Here is a 24,294-nt window from a genome sequence, read left to right as displayed (position 1 = left end):
GCTAGGCCAGGTTGATTTCTGGTGCAAATCACCTCCGTCGGCGTGATTACCACGTGAGCGACGTGAACGGCGAAAAACGTGCTACCGTTCGGCAGCTGTCAGTGTTTGTTTGCTTTGCACAAAGAGACCATCAATATCGCCGCAACTTATCGGACTGCCCGTCAAACGGACGAACAACCACCAATAGAACGCACACGATGGGGCGGCTTGCGCTGTGATTAGATTCACGTGAGCGTCGTCCTTAGAACACATGCCAAACGTTAAACGGTGTGATTGCGAAAAACGGAAAGTGACAAACTCATGCCCGGTGGCCAATGAATGTCCAGCTCGATTAATTAGCTTTATCGATGAATTGGAGTACCGTAGCGGAACTGTGGTGTAGCGTCTTAATGGCGCCAAAAAAAATCCATTTTGGGGAGTGAGTTGCCGAATGTGTTTATCGGTAAGTGATTTGAGGTGATTGATTCGATTTATATTTTCTGGAATGTTGGTGCATTTCCCACTTGGCACTAATTTTACATTCTTAAGGTTACTTAAGGTTAATTATCTACCAGGCTAGATAAGATTTAACATCACGATACTCATTAGAGGGAACTAGAATTGGCGTCGTGCTACGGGAAGAGCCTTAATGGGTTTAGAAGTCTCTGAATTTTGAGCTAACTTAAATGCTGACCAACAATTTAAAGAATGTCAATTCCGCTTTTCCTTCCCCGGTAAGATGGATCCTTTTTCGACATTGGTGCTCCCCAAAGTTTAGCAACCATTACATGATGTCAACCAACAATGATTGCTGGTGGATTTCCAAGAGTCAAAAGCTAGCCCAATCGGGAACGATGGCAGCACCATCAACAACCATTCATTAATCACACAAACCGTTACTGACAGCTAGTGAAAAATGGTCGGATCGGATTCTTCTCCGGGCAACCCTTTTTAGAAACCACAGCAATGCCACCCCTTTTGCTTCGACGCTGCCCTACGCTGCCGTAAAACGGCATGGCGACCCAACTTACCGCCAGCGACGGGTATCTTAAGGATAAACTTTCGAAAAACCCGATCCCCTTTACTCTCCCAGTTCTCTCTCTCTCTCTCTCTCTCTCTCTCTCTCTCTCTCTCTCTCTCGTTCACTCGAATGAACAACCACAATGGCACTGTGTTAGATATCTTAATCATCTTCCAACAGTGGTGGGTCCTATTTTTCCGCACGATGGTCCGAGCCATTGTTGCCTTTTGTTGACCGACTGAGGATGGGAGGGGCGATGGGGTGCGAGAAAAATGAGACGCTGCTTCCAAAACGCCTAGCCACTGGCTTCTTGCGGTTAGTTTGCCGGAGCTGACTTACGGGGCCGTGCCCAACAGCATGCTTAACCCTGTGCTTTGTGAGAGCTTTGTGCCGGGATCCCTTTTGTTAATGCGGAAGCCTGACGCCTTGCGTATGATAATTTGCTGGTTAGACTGGTTAGATTTTACGGACTGTTTCAATTATCGGTTGAAGGGTGGGAAGCGGTTGTGCGAAGGTGCGACGTGGGTTCTAATTATTGTTTTGCTTGTTTTTGGTAGGGCAGATTTTACTCGCTTCTGGTCGTAGGGTTCTAGCTAGGTTAAAGTTTGACGGTATGATGTATGCCTGTTAGTAGCAGGTATAAACCAACGTTGGAAAGATGATCGTTTTCAATCCTTTTTTAATTATCATTTCATTTGAAGGTCTAGCCACAAACTGTTCGTCGTTTCTCGAAAGATATTTATTAATTAATTTCATTGTAAGAGATATATTATGTAAACTTATTAGGATAAACTTCTTATTTTTTGGGTTTACTGAACCATAGAACAGGAAGCAATAGAATTCATAGGGACTCAAAGCAAACTCCCATAAATTGTTTGCAACAGGATCGACTATCAAGACTATCAAGATCTACCAGTCTACGTGGTATGAATTAGTAGTAGCTGGTAAGCTATAATTTGGCCGATATGACTTTTTAGGTCGTTCAACAAAAAAAAAGAGAATAATAATCATCAGGAGTCAACTTGAGAATTTGGGACCCATATTAAACTGTTTTAAAAACACTGACCAACTCTCTCAACGTTAATAAGTCGTCAGATTAAAGACGATCATTTCTACTAAACCATCGATTGGAACTCTGGATCACTGTCTACGGACCCATGATCCCTAATTTGAGATGGCTGATTTCAGATCTCAGAACAGTTGATCTCAGATTTTTGATCCCTGATTAAGGACCTTAGGAACCTCGTAATCGTATCCTGGATCTCTGATTTGCAATCCTATGATAGGGATCCGAAATCCAAGACAAGGATTCTGGGGACCCAAAAAAGGGATCTAGATAACAGAGCTCAAGGATGTCGAGGACGTAGAGCCATGCCTGCAAATCGGAAGCCTGAAGTCCGATGAAACTCAACAGTGTTGGATAATGGTCTTTGGAGGCCCCGAGCGTAATGATAGTCGTGATTCGTTTGTAAGTAAGACCAACAGGATTTCCCTCGGCGACGAGGCTCCCCTAGTCGACGAGGTCCCGAGCGGTCGTTTCTTCCGCTCCTAGCTTGATCTCCCACTGGCACTCAACAATCTGGTATCCAAAAGCATGGATCCAGGATGAGAGATCTTTAATCTGCGTAAATGATGAATTGAGAAAAAATTTCTTAGATGGATCGTAGTATTAGAGGTGAAAGTTACTGTTAGATGTAATCGTTGAGAAGTCTCCCCTCTAAAAAAAAAACACAGCTCGATTCTCGTTGGTGTCAATATCACAAGAGAGCACATGGATTTGTTTAGTCTTATGAGCCCTACAAACACTTTAGTCCTTTGGTTGGAAAGATTTTGGGTAGTAGATGCGACAGCTGCGCCGGTCTTCACACAGCAAGATCGGGAATCAAATCCAATCCCATTTAGTTCCCCCCGTAGTGAGGACTGACTATCCAACTACATGGTATCATTAAGTCTAGTAAGCCAGAAATGGCAGGCATGTCCTAAGAGGCCATCGTTAAACCAAAGAAAAAGAAAAAGAAACGATCTAGGGGTATGACGGTCCGCAGCTGCATTGTCAACATCGCATGTGATGACTGATTTTAAAGTTCGCAAAATGTTCAATGCACATCCTCCCTGTGATTTGTCTTATCCCGGACATGCTTTGTTATGAATGTGAACACAGTCTCCCTCTACTGTCAAATCACACACGGCTATCATTAGAAAGTTTATGAAATTGTGCTACTATATCAAAAGCTCTGTATTTCAACCGATCCTTCAATTTACTAAGAGAGCTCAAAGAAAAAATAGCGTAAACAAGACAAACGCAAGTAAAGTCATATAATTCCTTCGTGTAAAAATAACTCGCAAACGTATACATCGTCGGGTAAAATTAGCTCGCGAAAGTATACATCGTACAATTAAATCATTCGCCCACATGCTCCACATGACAACGCCAATACCCACCCAAACCATTCGTAATTCGATTCATTTCGTTTTCCCAATCTGATTAACCACACTGTCCCGATTCGAAGCTCCACACAACCATTGCGAAATCGAACGCGCAACCTTTTTTTAAAATACGCACAAAACTGTTGTCGCAATGTTGTGTATAAATAGCGCAAATGGTAATAAATGAAACGTGGCCCGGTGTTTACTGTTACTGCCCACCTCATTAGCGTGCTGCCGCCACCGTCATGCTGCCCTTTTCAATCGGCCTCGTTGGCGAACAATATCAAACGGTAGCATCATAAATTAATTATTACGAAATTCCTTTCACTGTCTATCGCGATTCTGACGGTCGCGGTATGCCGGAGCGCTCGAGGACATACGCCTTCGCCTACCCCGATCATTGGATGTCATCGTTCGTGAAGGCGAAGACTGATGAACAAGAAAAGAAGTAACATGACAGGGGAGAGAAAAAAACCCTTGCAGCCCGTTCTCATCCGAATCCGTCTACTTTCTGGTGGTGCTAATTAAAATTCAGCAAATAATTCATTTGCCTCCGGACCACGTCATCCACCTTTGCGCGCTTTTTTCGGTGCGCCACCAAAACCGTTCCATTCGCGGATGTCCTTTCCGATACACTGGAAAGGTCACGCGGCCACGGGCAACTTTCTTGTCGCAACTTTAGTATCCTTGCTCGCTTGCAAGCTTGCATGGGACGGGAAGCGGAAAAGATCTAGGAAGAAAAAATCAATTATCGACAGGAAATTGATATTCGGGTGCGACATTTGCTGCGAAAAAAATGTGGGAAATGTGCGAGATTGGCGGGAAATTGCTTCGGGCGGGGTTCATCAGCGTCCGTTATCATCGTGAATGGATCGGTGCAATTGTACGGTTTGATTGCGGTTGCGGTTGAAATTTACTTGTGTCACTGTACGAAATAAGATGTCACCTCTCTGTGAGTGGAAAATGGAGCCAGCCATGTATTCGTGTTATGAAACTAGGATAGGTTGAAAGCGCAAGAAAGCTTCATGTTTAGATGAAGCACGTCACCCTGTAGTTATTCTCACCTCAAAAATCACCCAAAGCAGCGCTTTCCAACAAACAGAGATTTCCATCCACATGACATTTGTTACACGCAGCAGTGCATTGGGAAACGTTTGCTCGAAACGCTCCGTGAAGGATGGGAATTACGTTCCTTCCCCCGCTACCTTCGTGGTGGTTGGAATGCTAATTTGAAAATGAGCGCACATACCTCGGAATGTGAATGCCAGTGATGGGAATTTAATAGCGTGAATAATTGAAACATGGCCACGGTGATGCGTTACCGTGTTTTTACTCCACGGCGACATCCTTTCGAGCAGCGGCAACCAACCTGGGACCAACCGGCGATCGAAGTTGTAATAAAATTTGCCCGTTCGTTCTGCCGGGACGAAGGAGGTACCCCTCCGGGGAGTACAAACGATGGCACAGTCCGGAATGAGCAATATTATTTACAATTAATGTACGCCAGGCTTGATGAACTCGATTAGTGCAGAAGAAGGGCAGGAGTTGGAAACGATTCTCGTCCGGGCACGCTGAGACACACTACGCTACAAATCACTTTCTGATTGGAAGGTTTCGTTCCGGTAGAGCGTGGTTGGGTTGGGCGGGGTTTTGTCTAACCGGATGCACAAATGCATTTTCACACAATCGTTTGTAATGCGGCAGGGTTATATCAAGCGTTAGATGTAATCTTGTTGCAACAGATGTTATGCGCTTAGCTAGGCGATTGATCGTATTTAATAGTTGTTGTTTTGTTCATTCGGAATAATCTTATCTGCTGCTAGAAAGATGAAGAGTTTTAATTTTATATTTTTATTTTTATTCATGACGAACGGCCTGATCGTATTGATATTTTATAAATTATTTGAATATAATTTAATTTTTATAAATGAACATCCTTGTTTAAACATCTGTCAACGGTATGTATAGTTTTTTTTGTGATTCTTTAAAACACCCTTTTCAATGCCCTTTGATGGAGTTGGTTATTGAAACAGCTCGCCAAGTTCATTGCTCACCTGAGGATCTTTCTTTGTTGGCAACAGATAAGAGCTCTGATGTAAATTTCGGGAGATCGTAAGGGTACGTCTTCTCTGGCATCAAGATGATGACCGATTAAGAGCCTAGACTGTTTCGCGTACCTCAACATTTACATTACTGATAGATCGATAAATGAAACTCTGAGTGATTTATGCGATCGATTCGCCTCCCTGACCTGTAGCTATACTAATCATAATAAATTGGACAATTGGCTCATTAAAATGCAATTCATATTTTGTTGTTTGACTAGAGTAGATCCGTAACTCAATTATGTTAATATCGCATGTGTAGTCTTATGGGATAGTAATAAAGGAGCCAGTCCTTCACATGTCAGGACCGGTATCAAATCAAATGTGGACTATCCCCTCGTAATTAAAATTTAGTAAAAAGTTTTATAAACACACCTAGATACAACATCGATCCTCTGAAGAGATCATCATAGATGTGTACGCAAACGAGCAAGATGGTATTCTAACTCCGGATATTGTTACGGGAAATCCTACGAAAGCTTCATATAGTTGAGTTCTCCGAACATTTTGAAACACAAAATAATTCGTCCAAAGTTCTATAACAATCAGTGGTGGATGTAATGGAGTTTTGTCGTCAGGTGCCCTTCCAAAAAGTTCAGAAGTCTCATCCAAGAGGCCGTCAAAGATTCCCGTATTCAGAAAGATGGGTAAAAACAATAACCCCCGAGCCTCAATAAGTTAGATGAGAATATTGTGTGACTACCATATTAAAGTTGACTGACTTTAATCAAGAGTTCTTGATAGTGTTGATGATGGATTGATGATGGTGTAGCTAAAGAGAGTTAAATCAACTTTAAAATGCAATTTGTTTAATTTTTAAGTTAGTTCAATGATTGGTAACTTCACTCTAGTGAACTTTAAAGGCGTTTGTGAGCTTAAACGAAAGAAGGTGAGACGTGCACTTTAGCGAACGTATTTATTCTAAAATAATGTTACAACAAAAGGTACATATTTAATAGAGATAATACACATAGGTACGTAAGGTAAAGGGAAGAGAGAAAAACATATTTTCTGTTGATAAAGTTTAAAGCTGCCAGTAGTAGAGCGTCATCCTTGAAGTGTTGAAGAAACGCTGTCTAGAAAAATATTAATTCCATTTTTATATTTTTCCCTGTGCAAAAAAATCGCACAAAAAGTTTGTGCAAATGGTGCCGCTCTGGTGACGCAAATTTTTATCTCACCTAGCCTAGCAGCAGACCAAGAAAGTTCGCAGCATCTTTTTAAATTTTTGCACGCACCTTCTTAAAGCCGAACGCACTTCCAACACCGGGCGCTTTAATTTTTATCACATTAATCACATTAAATCGTTCTGCATTCTAAGGCGACCAAATCAAATTCCACCCAACGAGGGAGTGGAAAATTAGTAATTAGTTTCCCATCAACATGCGCATCAACAGCGGTTCGAACCAGAGCACTGGAACCGGAGAAACCGTCCGTCTCTTGGACGCGATGGACAGCGCGGTCGGTGGAAGCAACCGGAAGAAACCATTTGATAAACATTATTCCCCTGGTGCAAGCGCCAAGACGTTACGTGAAATGAATATTAACAATTTTCCCGTACGGTGGCCGGCCCGTTTGTGCGTCCTGAGGTTGTATATTTAACCTCGAAACCTTCATCAAGTGTTTGCCTATTAGGTTGAGGTTGTGTACGGGATTCTGTTAATTGGATATTTTTTTTAATTGGTTCGTTGAAATTTGTTATTGTACGATAAAAAAATTGTTGCCATAAATTTATGTAAATGCACCAAATCGCTCCTTACTACATAGTTAAGAAGATTAATAAGGGATATTCTAATAAGAAATTTTATTTCCGCCACTTTTCTTTCAGATCATTCTACAACCAAAAAAACAAGCGTCCATTAAACCTGGTGACATTTCCGAACATTTGCGTGTCGCTGGGAGGATTTTGCCAAAGAGCCCTCACCCACAGAACATAAATCTAGCAACAACAAAAAAATGAAAGGTAGACATCTGCGGCGGCGGTTCAGCCTGCAGCCATCGTTTATGAAGGACGACTCTACCGAAGACCGACCAAAGCGAGAAAAGTAAGTAGCCGGCAGTTCGTTCTTTTTTTCGCTTTCGAATTCCATTTTCTTCGATCAAACTTAACCTGTACGTGCTTGACTCTGCCTTGTCCTGACATTGTTAATTGATGATGCTGTAGTTCTAGTTCTGCTCCCAGCCAAGGGGTCAACGTTGGGCGCTTTCCAGAGGCCAAGTGATGGTTTGGTATTACGGCAAATCAAGACAAAAAAAGGAAGAAGCAAATTGACTTACAGAAATGGGCAGGAAAATGGGAACAAAAAAGCTTTCACTTTTTTTGGCCGAAACACTCGCCTCTCCGAAAGCGTCAGACGATGATCTTGACGGATAGCCTATGGCAGGGGAAAGTAAACACACAAAGAGTGGGATCAAAAATTACCCGAGCTGGTCCAGCGTAAGGACAAAATGATTGAAGCAAGAGCAAGAAAAAAAACAAGCAGCAGCACACACTCGCGCACACAGTCGAAACATGAATCATTGCCTAGATTATCGTCGGAAAAGTTTCACAATTTATAGCACTTTTTCAATGTTTTCTTGAGGGAGGGTGGGAGGATGGGGGGGGGGATGGGAGGACAAAATGAGCCGTATAGGGGAGGGAGAGTCTTATCAGATCGCTGACATTTAATGCGACATCCAGCAGAAAGCGGATTTAGCCATCAGGTCCAAAGTTTATTCCGTTATAATATGGCTTCGGCCTTACCTTACCGTGTTTGAGTGCTGCTACTGCAGCAAAGATTATGCCTCCGGGCGATGGGTTACAGCAGAGGAAGATTAAAATTATTCCAGCCTGGTGTTCGAGAGTTAAGGGTGACCCAGAGCTTTCCAGACCCAGCCAGGAGTTGTTACGGGCCGGCGACGGTGGCTACGGTGGTATTTAAAATTATCCAAAGTAATAAATCTTATTTCCCGTCGGTGCCTCAAATGTTCCTCAATTAAGCTGAAAAATAGCTTCAATTAAAGGTAATGGACGCTGTACGATCGGTATAGTTGAATGAGCACAATGAAGCACTAATTCTATTACTAGTTTGCTTGAGCAGCGTTTGTATGAGTTCAGCAGTTTTTTACATAGCTGCGGGGATGTGATGTATTATGGTTATAGAAGTATTCATCATTAAAATAGATCATAATTCCTTTTTTCAAAATTAACATCCCTAGCATGACTTTAAATAGTACTTGCTTCTTGCCCGGGATAAGCTCGATCTGCGTGAGCAGATGTTGAAGATGTTGAAGATTAATCGATTTCACGGGTAGACGCTAGACATCTTTAAAGCTGAATTCTGTGCAATTTTTCTGACGTTCTTCTTCTTCCTTGGCACTACAACTTTGAAAAGTCTCCGTCTGCCATTTCTGGCCTGCCACTGTGACTCGGTTTTACCCGGAACAAAGTAGTCAGCCCTATGCATGGGAAGGCGGTCTATATGGGATTTGAACGCCGGTCGTGCCGTCATTACTGTGGTATTGTAGTTGTAAATTAAATTAAATTTACATAACAGATTAATAAGGGAAATGTAATCAGAAATATGAATAAAATAAAATCAATAAACAATCTCATTTGAAATATTTATTATATAAATAAATTTGTGCTAAAGGTTTGACATTTTCAGATGTGATTTATTGTGGAAAAGATATAAGCTTAAAGATAAATTCTTCCGAAAAAAAAAAAAATACGGGCTTGGATCGGGTTTTGCAATCCGTTTCAAGATATAAAATAAATTTTAAAATTCTAATTGCATACATTCAGGCGTCAATACCATGCAACAGAGAATTTATTTCCGACTTTTGTGACATTAAATTAAAAAGCTTAAGCTTTGGTGAATCTTCTACAAACTATAAGAGTACACTTTAAGAGAATGTATCTGACTTCAGTTTACGGTTCTAGTCCAAGGTTTAAGGATCAATATTGGAAGTATATGTAGAATAAGTTATACAACCAGTTAGCGGGGAGGATTGCGTTGACAACAATTTCCGTCACATATAAATTCTATCAAATAAATTATATTCTTAATATTCGTTATTTACTTAACTCATAATTCTCTCGATCGAAGTAAAATTTTCCGACGATGAAGTTTTCGCAAGCAAAGCACTTAAATGCTTGCTGCTAATGTATTTATTCTCAACAATGTGTCACTTTGCATTTCTTCGTGCCATCATCCTTCATCGACAGTTCGGTTGAAATATATTCAGTTTTTTCTGTCTGTGTGTGCCTTACCATAACTCCAAATAACAACAAGAGCAAGAAAAAAAACTCCCCACGGCACGAGATCGATTTGATTGGCCTCGGCGTTTTGTACGCTACTATCCTTCCCCCAAGTAATTTTGCGAAAGAATTCCGGATTCCGTTCGCTTTGATTGCCATTGGAGTGATTTTTATTACCACACAATGACAAGCGAAGGTGTGCCTGGGGATGATTATGTACGGCTCGTGCTGCGATGTTACGAACCGAACAAGAGGAAAAGCAGACTGTTCCCTCCTGTAGTGGGGAAAATTTGCAGAAAGTGATGCCGCCAGAGCTCTTCGCAATCGCACACCGCCTTAAGGGGATTTCTGGCGGGAAGATGAAAAATCGCCTCGTCATTCACACTGTCCTACGGAGCGGATGGTCGAAATATTCCGCGCCAAGTGGTTGCCAGGCATGGGCTGGGTGATCGTCAAAGTGTGTGGCTCGCCGGTCGAAAAAAGCCTGGATGCCGGCCCTGGGGCATTCTTCGTTGGTGCAGTCGACCGTAGACAGCGGACGGATTCCCCTTGGTAGCTGATGGCCAAATGATGGGAAGATATTTCTTATTGACATTTTCCTCCCGGCCGCCATTACTCCGCATGGCTGGGCATTCATTTACTCTTCCCAAATTAATCTCTCCATCCGCACGAGCCGTTTTTTTTTCGTGCTGCTCATACCTAACGTGTGTGTGTGTGTGTGTATTTGTTTGTGGCTCTGTCTGTGTGTTTCCGCGAAAATTTCATCCTCTTACGAAGCGGATCGAAATTTATTTATTTTTCACAGAGGATGTTTTTCCTTTTTCGGTCGTGCCTTGTTCTGGCTTACCTTTTTGTTGGGTACGTTTTCGTCTTCGGTCGGGATTCGGCTAGCTAGCGGCATGCTAACCGCATAGCCGACGGTGTCGAACCGAGGAATGAAGTAACAATATCACTCAAGCTTTTATTTATGCTAATCGGCGAGGCGGAACCTGTGGCGAAAAGCTTGCTTCTTTCTTTTATTTCAACTCGCACCCTCTGCTGGTTCTGCCATGTGTTTTGGCTTCAGCTGCTCCGATTTACCTGAAGTGTTGAGTTTAGGGTAATTTTATGCCGCGATAAATCACTTTCATAACCTCACGATTGAGACGACTTACGATGCAGCCGTTTGTTTTGATTTTGTGATAGATTTGTGGTTAATCTGTGCTGTATAAGACACATAGTATATGATTTGCGCCTAAAAGTAGGCAAATATACTACGCGAAAGTAGTATTGGCTCTATAAATTAGATATGTTCTAAGCAACGCTTTTCATTGATAGGTAAGGAAAACTTACTCATAAAATTGGCATATAAGTATAAAATAGTACATTCTTGCTTGTATAAACATTGATTAAATAACGCAACTAACAGTTCTTGCTCGCTGCAGAGAGCAGAGAAAATTGAAAGCACACATAATTGACATGACTGTCATGTTAGTAAACACTTCAACCGCTTCAATGTGTGACTGTGTCAATGATGCTTCATAGTGGGTACTGGTCAATTACTTTATTGTACTGCGAAACCGTACCTAAACTAAATGGAAAATGTTATTGCTGTTTGTGTGATGACAATGTAGTAATGATTAATAAAACAATTATTATTTGCCACTAAAACAAACGCTTCTCTCTTCTCGCATTTTTTTCAGACCACTGAAGAATGATGAAAACTCCATAAACTCGAACGTGCGGCACAAGATCGTCATGATGGGTGCGGCGAAGGTGGGCAAAAGCTCACTCATCACGCAGTTCCTGTACAGCAGCTTTTCGCCGAAGTACAAGCGCACCGTCGAGGAGATGCACCATGGTCACTTTTCGGTCGGTGGCGTAAATCTGACGCTCGACATTCTCGACACTTCCGGCTCGTACGAGGTAAGTGCAGGCGTGACAGGTGTACACCAAAGTGCTATGCAAATATGTACGAAACATAACTACTCACGGCAATGCTGTCACGTGGCAATCAAAGCGCTCTCCGACCACGATTCAACCACAGCCACCGGATTGGTTATTTCCCACGGGTGCGGGTCCCTTTTGAGATGCGTTTGATGTTGGCTAATGCTACAACCATCAATGAGACACAGTAATATATCTTTTTTTTTGGATTCGTTCAGGTCGATGAAACGAAAAACGAAACTGTAATTGAGCTGGTACGGTTTTTGAAACGTCATTAAATTTTAATCCCAAGACGATTACCATGTTCCTCCTAGGGCTCTAAGCAAATAATGAGTGTTTGATGCATGTTTGGAATGTAATTTCTTGAAATGAAAAATATATTTTAAGATACAACTACAACCTGTAAGCTTTAACGCATAGAGCTTTCGATATTTTAAATTCAAAACCTGACTCTATATAAGCCTGCTAATACATCGCGCCTAAATGTAGGCAATGAGAACACACTTTCATGTTACAAATCTTGTGTTACAGGCCTCTCTGAAAAACTCACTAGCTTTCCATCACCCTATCCCGAGGTACAAAAAAAAAGGAGGTGTAAACAAGAGTACCGAAATAGCAGCTGCGAACATCGTGCACATTTTCGCCCGATGCATACAAGAGCTCAAAAATACACTTGCGCACCCTAGAGGAAAGACACACAGGCTACGCAAGCATGACTGATGAGTCTGGCATGTTAAAGGTCCCGAACATCGCTCGCAGTACTTCGTATGCTAACGGACACTCTCGCCCTGTCCGTCCGTTTAGTTGCTAACGAACTTGAAACAATCCACAGGCAAAAAAAGGAAGAGATTGCGCCAGAAAACTCGCCTTGAACGGCAACAAACCAATATTTGTTCGTCCAATAACACTCACACTCACCTTCACCTGGTGACGCGAGCCTGACGCCAGTTTCGCGATGGAGTGAACTTTTCTTTTCCTCGATCCGCGGTACCTTCACCTGTTTGATGTCCACCTTTTCGGAACCTTTATGTTTGACCAACTTACACAGTGTCTCAGTGCTTTCCATTTTGTATGAAGTTAGTTGACAGGTGGAAAAAAACTGAACGAACGTCAAAATATGCTCCTAGAGATAGTGAAGTCTTTATCTCGCCGGACGTTCTGTGAAGCAGCACAAAAACAAACCCCTTAAAGCTTTACTGCCTTCACAACATTGTGATGCGTCAGGGGAGAAGAAGGCCAAGAAGGGTCTAATCAAATGTGTTGCCCAAGGCCGCACAAGTCCAACAAAACAAAGCCAAACCCGATGATGATAGGCGGTGCCGTGCGGCAAGCTAAATGAGTCGTCGTTCACTATCCTTACCTACGATCCTTTCATAACAAATCACTCACAGCATGGCTAATAAGGTAGAGCGAAAGGTGTGATGTAATTTGTGAAACCCAAATTATGTCTCCAAACAAAGGACACGGTGACGCCATCCGTTTGGGTGAGAATTTACGGCCACCCGGCCTTGGGTGGACTAAGAAATGGTAGGCTTCGCTTTCGGAAAGCCATTAAAAATTTAACTTTAATCTAACCCACCTTAATCGGTTGCTCGTGTTTCCGTAGAAAGCGATAGGGCGAGCAGGAGTATAATTTTAGGTACTTTGGGTATGAGTCTTTTTGTTTCGCTTTCGTCACCTGTTGTCGGGATTGGTGTTAGCATGTTTGTTTTTGTTTGTTTTGAAGGACAAGCGTGGAGTTTTATTTTCCCGCCAGCATGACTTAACGTCGATGAATTATGTTTAGGAGGAACAGTGTTTAGGAGGAACAGAATAATAATTTCACAGTGTATTTTTCCCTTTGAAATACTAAAATACTTTTAATGATAATGGAGTATGACGGGTCGTCGCCATATTGACATTACTGCTTGTGCTGAGTGGGTATAATATCCTCAAGGCATTTCCTCGTTGTTCTATGCCTTTTCCCCGACTTGTTGGGTTGCAATCATTTTTGTTTGCAGTTGGTTTGATGAGTTGATGTTTGTTTATTGTGGTTCGCTATGATCTGTCCAGTTTCACTGCTCGCTCTGCTATTGTTGTGATGGTGGTTGAATGTTTCTGATGTTGCAATTTTATGATGGAAAGCATATTGTCTCTCTTTATCCTTGGCCAAACACAAACACTATTTTTCCTACGTACAGTGTTATTTAAGCCAGCCAGCTCTAGAAATTTCAGCTCAGTCTAGTCGATATCGTTTTCAAAAGTGATCAGCTAGTTTCGTCTCTAAGCAAACAGATTGAACACGCTGGTCTTGAGTCTGAATCCATCGAAGGCTCCTGAACTTGAGGCCAACGTAGCAGAACCCTCTTGGCTAAAGCTGAGTTGGATTGGAAAGCACTGTTACTGTGCGTACACCTACAGTGACGAACCACCTGTGTTTCGGATTTTCGATCTTCTTCTTTCGAATCTTCTACTAGAATTAACCATAGCAAAATCAGCTATACAGTCAGGCCGTTCTTGTCAGAAAAACAAACCAAAGTTTGGAAAAACCATCATGAACTTCTTTTCAAAAATTGTTAAAGTTCTGAAGCTTGAGACTTCCTCACAGGGAGTTCCATCAGTGTAATACTGGTTTGTTTAGGCCATTAATTAAGTCAAACATGTTCAAGAAAATGTCCGGGATTACCTTCGAGCAAAGATCATTGTGTACGATCATAATTTCATCGCTCAACGAAGAGTCTGTAGTATCTTAAGGAAGCTATAGATCTCACAAATGGTGGAACAGGCTATTGCCTGCGGTGCAATGAATAACAATAATGGATTAAATTTGATTTTTAATGTAATTTTGCATTACCCTAGAATTTATAAAAAATTAATTGTAAAGATCCAATAAAACATGAGCGATTCCCAGCACAAACCCCCTAAAGATATGCAATTCGCATGCGACAACCATTTGCCGCTTTACACTCATCATATCCTGTGGCGTTTCAGCAACAGCAGCAGACAGACAGACAATTCACTACGGTTAGCAAAAAAATGCTTCACTTTTCGCGCTTCAAAACTCTATTATGCTGATACCGAGGCAAGCAAGATTAATCAATCCATATGGCGAAAGTTCCAATCCAATTACGCGTGAAACTTTACCCATGCGTCCCGGCAAATGGTGCCAGTGCTGTAAACTCGTTAGTTATTTCTGTCCGCTTCTGTGCGTGTGTGTGTGTGTTTGCAAGGTAGTTTACGTAAAGTTTAGCAACACACAACACTGGCACTATTGCTGTAACCACGCATCACGGATCCTCCAATCAAAGAGTCAGCATAAAGTACACTCGTTTTTTACCATTTTTTTTTTGGTCTGAATGAAATGCATTTTAGATCATTCCTCCTTTTTTTCTTCCTCTTCTTCACTCCATTCCAATTACAGTTCCCTGCGATGCGAGCCCTTTCCATCTCATCAGCGGATGCATTCATACTGGTGTACGACGTCACCGACAGTATCACGTTCGAGGAAGTGAAAGCGATACGTGAGCAAATCCACGAGATTAAATCGACGACGGCGGTACCGATTGTGGTTGTGGGCAACAAGACCGATTTGAGCGAAGAGGACGAGGATCTGCGGCAGGTATGTATTTATCGGTCCGGCTGCATTAAAAACCCCAATCCACCAGGTTCACGCGAATCAATGAAAAGCGCGCATTAAAACTGTGGAGATTCACTATAAGCTGCAATTGGCAATGAGCAGGACACGCGCTGGGCTCGATTGTTCATTTGTCCATTACATTGTTTTGTTATGTAAAACAAAATGGGCTATCGTGAAATAGAATTATTTCGATGCCACGTGTTGAGTATGTTTCGGAGAAATTTAAAACTATTTACAATCGCCCAACAAATAACAACATCCCCCCTGTTTCTTTGTAACCATTGCACTCTTAACAGCATACCAAACGTAATGAATACGTAAGCTTGTCGTACGACCCATGGTTGGTTTGATTCGCTTCCCGTGGAATGCCACTAAAAATGCAGCGCTAGAAGAATGTCAAGCGTAGCGATTAAATCGTTTCCTTGTTCCAGCGTCATGTTTCCTCGCTCATAGTTTACGTCTCGGTACTATGGGCAAGCGTAAGAAGTGGAACCATGAAACGCAGAGAGTATCATGGTGTTCACTTGTCGATTCTTCCAGTTCTGCTCTGAAAGGCAAAGGCGAATTTCCATCCGAAGGATCGGTGAAAACGTTTTCAATAAGCGCCACGAATGGTTACGATTACGCGCTTGCCAACAAGCTTGCAGCACTAAGTGGCTGTAACGGAGACACTCGGAGTTCCAATCCTTCCCAGATGCGTCCACCGGAATAGTGTGACTTAGTGCATCGACTGAAGCTGGACGGACGGTGAAATTAAATTTGATATTTGATCGGTTCGGGTTTACGTTTGCTTTTAATGGAACGTACATGTAGAAACAATTTTTGAACTGAAATCTTCGTTAGTGGTGCTTTGCAACAGATGGCGCTAATGGAGACATGGAGACTCACGATCGACTGATCAATGGCGGGTCTGTCAATCTTTCACTACATTTTTCAGAATTAGCATGTTGGGGTTTTTAAACCGCAATATATGCAATTTCATACTGTTATCAACAATTTACATGATAACACTCATTTAAAAAAGATAATTGCAATCATAAAACAACAGAAAGAGTGTTTATTTATAGCTCACCTCACCTATTAAAACCTACCAATTCTGTGTGAATTGTAATGTGATCTGAACGTTGAACATGAAACACAGTTTAGCAGGTCCAACCAACCTGCAAGCCCCCATCCTTCGTAACTGACTCACATGACTCACCGCTGGATGTTATATCATCACAACGGTATTTCATACCGAATGCCCTTCACCCGAAGAATGACACTCACAAAACTAGGCAGAAGTCACCGAGCGTATGTCCATCTAGCAGCTGCTTCCGGCTTCCTGTGCCTGTTGGACATGTCCGTCCTGTATGATAGAAAAGTTTTAAGCGAAAAACTTTGCTGCTTAGAAACGAAAAGCCCAACGTTACGATCGGGTAGGATTTGTGTGTCAGAAGTTTTTTTTTCTGAAGTAGCGCCGGTGGATGTAAGAATGATTTACAGTAATGAGAATTTAATGCTGTTTGATAAGACTGGTGACATATACTTTTTTCTCATTGTTGTAACTCAATGTAAAAAAAACATATTAATAGCGATAATGTTGTGAAATTATCTTGAGGTATTATGGGTGGTGCTTTGAAACTTTTAAAGAGCTTCAATCACTTATCGAATCATGGAAGCATATAAAAGTCTAAGATTTATTTTTTTCTACAAACAAGTTGGATTTTAAAACGTTATTGTTTCTGTAGGTACTATGTAGGTAGAATATTATCGCAATGAGTGCTGGCTTGTGTTGTTAATTCGGTTCGATAATCATCCATGAGTAAAGTAACGATAGCGTAAGCAGTGCCTGACAGTCAGGAGCATAACGATGGCTCTGTCAACTGGAATTTAGAGTCTAATAGAAGAAGCCTTTATCGATCTACCTCTCTAGCTCTCTAATATTCCTTATATGACAAGGTATCCATGATTTTAATCCATCTCCGCATGTGTTTGTTTCATTGTAAAAAATGAAGAGTTTCTATAAATTATTTAGATGAATTCAAAACAAAAATACAGAAGAGTGTAGCTTTTTGATAAAAAGATACATAGGAAACCGCCAAAAGCCTACGAGACGAAATAAAAAAAAAAACGGGATGAAATCAAAATAGCTGGAAAAGCGTAAAACATCTCTTGGATACCCTGTATCAAGATTGTTCATATATAGCAAATTAATGCTACTGCTGAAATATATGGTAGTGAAACAATTTTATGCAGTACATTTAATCGGAATGAGTTTGTTCATTCTTTTTGTAAAAATGATTTATTATATCATCATAAACTACTTTTTTACACATAAACCTTTACTAAACATGTTACTTCACCCCAATCGACCGGTACAGCGTTACGGTTGCTATAAAACCATAAACATGTGTGAAACTTTTCAGTGCGAAATATTTCAACCAATTCAAATTTCATCTTCCATTCAACAGGTGGCACGTGACACAACCGAATCGATGGTAACGGTAGACTGGGAAAATGGTTTCGTCGAAGCATCCGCAAAGCTGAACCGTAATGTTACACAGGTAAACACACACACACAAATTGATGCCATTTTCTCTTATTTTCAACGTGACACAATTCTGGTTTGTTTGCTTTTTGCAGATTTTTAAGGAACTATTGGTGCAAGCTAAAATAACGTACAATCTCAGCCCGGCCCTGCGACGGCGAAGACGTCAATCGTTGCCACAACAGGCCAGCACCGGAAGTAGCGGAGCTCCGGCAACACCCCAAGCATCCCCCAGCGTTCACGTTCCATCCGTCGCCCAGCTGCAGCACTTGCAGCAGATACAGGACAAAAGTCTCGGTGGCAAACGCAACTCGTGCATCCTTTCCTAATGGGTTACCGCTTAACGGGTGGGTTACGCATTACGTTTTCCTCTTTCCCAGCGAATCATTCGGCATTCCTTGCATACTTTCAATAAGCAACATGAAAAGAATAAGATTTTCTCTCTAAATCGGCCCCATCGGAAATGGTTTTCAGAACGATCGACGAACGTAAAATACGCTAACTATCCATCTATACCAGTCTAGAACACATTTCATACCACATAAAATTCGCTCTGAAAAATATGGTTTTTAAAGTCAAAAGCGTGGCCATTGGCTTGTAAAATAAGAATATATACACCCAAAAGTATTTAAGCAGTGCGTCACTTCATTCTCCATATTTGTCTCCACCATAGTCCACCATAGCACGTTTACAGCAGAGCAAAAGATTTGTGATGTTAATAAATCAAAAATCGTGTCAAATCGTTCGAAAAAAACAAACAACAATGTGTAAAGTATCGAAGTGGAAAAATACGGGTAATAAAAATGGGGAACCGATTGTCGGGCTTTGCGCGTAGTAGCATGACACGAACCAAAAGCGAATGGTAATGGAAACCACTGCACTAGACGAACAAAAGCTTCAAACGCCGAACAAATGTAACCACACGTTATATAGATAAGTTATGCCGGTAAAGAGGTGTTTTTTTAAAAACGCAAAATTTAATGTCAGTCGGAAGTTCCCTACATGTTTCGCACGATTCAACAGCAAAAACGACCTAGCAGCGTTGCATAGCGGCTAGAGGGGTTTGAATGAATCGCAATACTAAAGTAAGGGATTAGGATGAGGCGGATGAGCTCGCATACTGAACAATTCGAACCCAATTTCATCCAGAGTCCATTTCGTGTGCGTGTGAATGTTAATGCGTGTGTTAGTGTTTTGATAATACTGAATAAATAAATCTGTTCCCATTCAGAAAGAGAAAAACTATTGCTCGCAAATGGCCAAACATTTAAAAACATTTCACACCTTCAATGCCAAACGCTTCGGGAGATAATTAAATCTGTTTCTTCACAAAAAATTCACCAATCAAAAATCACTTATTGACTTACTACAGATTCAACAACAACAAAGAAAGGCGTAAAACGCGCCTAGTTTCGAACGTTTGATTCTTCAAACAAAGCGTCAAAACGGTTTGTCTTCGTTGAAGAAAGCTAGGAGAAAAGCCAAAATCAAAATATAAATACAACATTAAACACCATCTCTAGAGTTACTGAAATGAAGGCGAAACAATGTATTTTGCATAAAATATTCTCACACATAAACAATCATCCAGAGAAGATAAAAAAAAACGTTGTCGTTGCTGTTACAATACCTTTACACTACGATCTGCACGGTACGGTGCTAATGCTGTATCGAGTTGCAAGGATGATAGTCTTTATGTGCTATGTACGTTGGAAGGAAGAAGCTAGATTGATACAAAAATTTCCCCCGTTTTTTTTCCGTGTCAAATGTGAAGAATCAATAAGGTACTTAAGTGTATATTTAAAGGAATGCGCAATGAGCTGTAGGAAGTCCTGGTGACTTGGAATGGGGCCCGGTTTGGCCGGACATGCCGTGTGTGGAAAGCGGGCAAGCAAATATTAACGTGTAATAGCTATTCAACAAATCAACAACCCGAAATGATCCAAATCCCTAAACATATAGGTAGAGTGTGCCGGTGGAAGAGTGGACGCGAGAGAGCGAAGAGTAAATATGTAGGTCGCGAAAAACATTCAAGTTGAAAGTAAATAAATTTAACCCATGTAACTGGTAACGTGTAAATCGGTGTGTTTTGTTTTACTCATCCCTTTTTCCCCCTATTGAGTAATTATTTTTTAAAATATTTAAATATGCAACCCACTATCAATGATGAATATTTAATAATTTGCTTTTTATTTCAACCTCTCGACCGTGCAAACAAGTGCAAAAAACCAAGCCCTGATTGCATGATAAATGTGTTGAGTTCGTGTTACCACAATCGTTCGCTATGTAAACATTGTTTGATCAACTATGATGGGAATTATTGAATTATTCGTCTAGCTACGCTCTAGTGAAGCTTTAAACGCCTTCGGTCTAGTCTAATGCCTAATGCACATGTTGTGAACCCTTAAATGCCTAAACACTGAAGAAAAAAAGTTGGTTTCTTTTGTTGGCTAATATTGAAGTATTATCGTTTTTACAGCATTTTTTACAGGTATTTAAACACTGATCATTTAAAACTCATTTTAACTTTATTTATTACTCGTGAAAAAAAAACTATTCAGAACGAATTTCATGCAAAAACATCAATTGTTTAAGCAGCAAATACTCAAGATTATCTTTGTGTTTGGTTATTAGTTTAAGAATAACGATTATGGAGCTGACGGGCCGTCCACTTGGACAGAGAGCATAAATGCATTCGCCAAGAAAAAAAGTGAAAAGGGGATTTAATTGGCAGACGGAGGCATTACACCATGACCTTTATCGAGGATTTCTGTAGCAGGTCCAGACTGATAAATTGGATGAAGCGCCTGATAAATAAGTTGAATACAGTGAGTGGAACATGCCTATGGAGGACAATGTAAACGGCAATTTGCTTGATTTAACCATTAAAATATATGCCTGAAACTCTTGCTTTTATACTCTTTTTCACCCAGAATTTAGAGAAATCATACAATTGTGCGTCAGTGATTATCGCAGTTTACTCACCAAGCCTTTCTGACTATCATTTGCTTGCATAATTTACAATTTTTTCGAGTAGTCAATAAGTTAAATTTTTTTAAAAGACTTAATGGCACATTATCAATTATTTTTTGGCGTGGCATCCAAACATTTGCTGAAAAAATGTTTGACTGCCTCAGGTAGATTTGCGCAATAAACGTTCAAAATTGAGGTACAAAATTATTAGTGTACACAGTGTATTCAGGGTTAAGGCTAACCTTAATCTTTCCGGTTTTACTACCGATGACAGGACACGAAGAAAGTTAGCTATTCACCAGTTCCTTATTTCGCATTCGACAACCAGCGCACCGAAGGAAGTTCCTGCGTGGTTTGTTTATGTTTACCGTTGCTAGGTACGGCCACGCGCACCACGCTAGGTAATGTGTGCGTGTCCCGTTTCCTTGGCAACGGTCGCTAGATATCGGCTCCTTCCGCATGACTATCACGTCAGTGAGCAGGACGAATCGAGCACACGTACGGTGCAGGTGATTTGGGTGATTTTAGGAAGAAAGTAGTGTTTTTTAGCTCAAATTTAAGTGAAAATGGTTCAATTTTCGTAGAAAATAGCTATATATTCATGTGCTTGTGTTAGATGATTTTGTGAATTTTTGCAGTTGAGTGTTTTACTGATGCAAAGATGACAGGCAGTATCTCACAAAGGTGACACGTGTCCTTTTCATGCCTGATCAGCGTCATTGGTGTTGAGGAAATATTTAACACGACATGTGGCTTGTGAAGAAGTGTGAGTGTGAGGAGCATTGAGTTTGGATAACAGAAATCGGCATCACCGAATCACAGTATAAAAAAGTTAGATTAGAAGCTACAAGAATGGCGTCTTCATTGCACAGGGAATGCGTTTGCTACAAGGTTAGTAAATACAGTACATGAAGTCGTAGACTTCTACGACGACACCTCTCTTATCATCATCGTTGCCTCCTTCAAACCTTGAAGGTCGTCCCTGAATCCGAACCAGTTCATTGTCGCATTCCGTGGGTCATACTGTCGATAGACTCCGTTGAGATTGCTAAAACGAGAGTGTACGAGTTGAAGGAAGTTCAAATAAAATCACGCAGCGATCACTTACGCATTCATACAGTTCCGGTACCACCAACCACTAGCGTAATAATCCGCACAAGACCCCGGATGCTCATCGTTATCCCGGTCGGGTGTGGAAAACTTCATCCCAACACTGGGCCGCAACGAATCCTTTGCATTACCCTCCACAAACGCACCCAAATACAACCGATAGCCGGTGGATTCGTTACCAATCTCAAACTCATCGTACAGTGCCGTCTTGACCGTACCTTCGTGGTCCTTAAGATGCACCAACAGCTGGAAGTAATCTGCTCCCGTGATGCGATGCATCTTCTCCAACCCCAACCAATATTCGCCCTCCGGTGTTCCGAACCCGTCCCGATAGTCTATCCAATCCCGCGTGAAGTTGAGCGATCCATCAAATCGACGACTTAGCACAATCCAACCACCCTTTCGGTAGCTCTGCTCACAGTACACTCGGAACGGGGCCACACTCGATGCCGGTGGTTTGATCGTGTACACATCACTCAGCAAGGCCGGCGCTTCCTGACAGGAAGCATAATACGTGCCCACTGTGAAAAAGTGTGAAACCAAAACCACAGAATAAAGGATTTGTTTTACAAGTGCGTACCAGTACGCCGGGTATTTACCATTTTGACGTAGTGTTTTGTTGATGCTTTCGAGCTTATCTGTAAAACATATGAGAAGACGGTGATGAGATGTCAGTTGCATGGACGACCTCGAACTGGGTTTAGAGAGAGAGAGAGAAAGGGGGATTTTTACCACTGATTCCTTCCAGTTTGTCCCGCACGGATGCCATAGTTATGTGGTGATTATTCTGTATTCTATCCAAAAAATACAAAGAGAATTCAAAAAACCTTTTTGCAAATAATTGCCTACGCATTGTACCTCACTGGGGGGGACACCACTTCGCTTTCATACCTTCGTTCCAAATGGCTTATGCGCTGATCAATCTCGTCCAGTCGTTTCAGCACCCTTGTAGTAAAAATTGGACCAGAAATAAAATTATTCGTAATAGGCTCATAATTTATTAGCCGCGTGGCTTTCGTGTGCTCTTGTACTCACTGAAACATAAGGTTCGTTTTCAATCCTTGGAAGGGTTCCGCGTCGTTTGCTGTGTCGTTTCCTCGCACGGTACACCAACACAGCACTAGGTGGCAACATATCAGGCCGAGCACCACTGCGGTCTTCATTGAACAAGCGTCTGGTGAGGTTTGAATCGATCGTCCGAAAGCGGGAGCTGATGGAAATGATTGCACACGATCGGGCGCATGACACGCCGCATGCCTCTCACGCATACTATGGCGTGGTTCATGCGTAACACTAACACGTGTGAAATTAGAACGTAAATAAACGTGTTCGTGTGATTATATTTAATAAATTACTGTAATTTTAACAGCTATTTCATTGGACTAATTTAACAAGATTTTAGAAACCTTCATAGCTTAAAATTAATCCCTTCAAATCCTTAGATTAGACAATTGCTTTTGTTTAGATCAGATTTTTTGTATACTTCAATAGTCATCTTTGCTGTTTCATGACTTTGCAAATGCGTAATCAGTATTTATGTTTTTACACCTCAATACAGTTGCAAAGGATTAATCATTTTATGTGATTATTATTTTCAAAAACTTGACAAATATCGTTTTTTTATTTTTTGTAGACTTAAAGCCTTTTCAGGGATTGGGTATGAACTAAATTTAAAATATATTTATTTCAAGACTCTAATAAATAACACAAAACCATTAATGATTATACAAAACACTTTGATATTACCGACAAATTGCCTAAATTTAGGCGCACACAAAACCACAAACCAAGCACTTGCACTGAATTATTGAATTGTTTCTTCACTTTTTTGAACATTCTACAAAAGTTTTAAATTTGTTATTACTTTCAACAATTCCATCTATCGTTTGATAGTGAAAACTCTGATAGGAACCAACAGGCGGTTAAAACAGCGCACTCGCAGGAAGGTGCAGGGTTTTAAAAGTAGGTTTACTAATTCAATTTACGAATGTAACTATTTTATGTAAACTTATGCAGTGATGGATAATGGAACGAGCAACGACTTTTGCAAAAATGCAAAGTGTAAAGGGCCTATATTCAACGAAATGCCTTAGTTTCTTTTAATTTAAAATAGTTTAAGAAATAGGAAAATCGGAATATCGTTCGCTCAGAAAATCAGTTGATTAATTTTCTATTTTTGCATCATCACGAAAATCTTCTTCTTCTATTGCTGTACAACCTTGAGAGGTCTTGGTTAGCCTTTACTAGCTTCCATGAATAAGTTTACCCGTGGAAGGATAATCAGTCCAGCGGACAGGATGTTATACCCAGTCCTGCCATGTAACGATTGATAAAGTATTAAAAGGAATGTTAAGATCTGAACTAAAA

At 41.1% G+C, this 24,294-nt stretch overlaps 2 protein-coding genes across 6 annotated transcripts in view; one reads left to right on the top strand and one right to left on the bottom strand.

The window, feature by feature from the left end:
• LOC118517603 (ras-related protein Rap1) overlaps positions 1–19,923 on the top strand; it is a 72,991-nt gene extending 53,068 nt beyond the window's left edge. For all 5 annotated transcript variants that reach the window (XM_036063891.1, XM_036063892.1, XM_036063893.1 and 2 more), the window contains exons 4-8: positions 7,361–7,577; positions 11,455–11,677; positions 15,099–15,296; positions 17,768–17,860; positions 17,940–19,923. In XM_036063891.1, coding sequence (XP_035919784.1) covers positions 7,489–7,577; positions 11,455–11,677; positions 15,099–15,296; positions 17,768–17,860; positions 17,940–18,173 — 837 coding nt within the window. In that variant the 5' untranslated portion in view covers positions 7,361–7,488 and the 3' untranslated portion in view covers positions 18,174–19,923. The remainder of the gene's footprint in view (positions 1–7,360; positions 7,578–11,454; positions 11,678–15,098; positions 15,297–17,767; positions 17,861–17,939) is intronic.
• Positions 19,924–20,011: 88 nt separating this feature from the next.
• Positions 20,012–23,134, bottom strand: LOC118517601 (microfibril-associated glycoprotein 4-like). The gene is made up of 6 exons (XM_036063890.1): positions 22,963–23,134; positions 22,819–22,872; positions 22,660–22,721; positions 22,527–22,565; positions 21,926–22,448; positions 20,012–21,865 (listed from the first exon to the last, which is right to left on the bottom strand). Exons 1-6 carry the CDS (start codon positions 23,088–23,090, stop codon positions 21,742–21,744), a joined length of 930 nt encoding a protein of 309 aa, XP_035919783.1. The 5' UTR covers positions 23,091–23,134; the 3' UTR covers positions 20,012–21,741.
• Positions 23,135–24,294: the final 1,160 nt, after the last annotated feature.

This window comes from Anopheles stephensi, chromosome 2 (assembly GCF_013141755.1).
Source record: "Anopheles stephensi strain Indian chromosome 2, UCI_ANSTEP_V1.0, whole genome shotgun sequence".
Classification (NCBI taxonomy): Eukaryota; Metazoa; Arthropoda; class Insecta; order Diptera; family Culicidae; genus Anopheles; species Anopheles stephensi.
Note: the sequence above shows the minus strand (reverse complement) of the source record. Positions and strands in the feature narration are given on the sequence as shown.

Coding starts and splice junctions, on each gene's coding strand:
- LOC118517601 (XM_036063890.1), bottom strand. CDS start 23,090: ATGAAGACCGCAGTGGTGCTCGGCCTGATATGTTGCCACCTAGTGCTG. Junction 22,873..22,962: donor AAAACGAACCTTATGTTTCA/GTGAGTACAAGA, acceptor TTTTACTACAAG/GGTGCTGAAACGACTGGACG. Junction 22,722..22,818: donor ATAAGCCATTTGGAACGAAG/GTATGAAAGCGA, acceptor TTTTTTGGATAG/AATACAGAATAATCACCACA.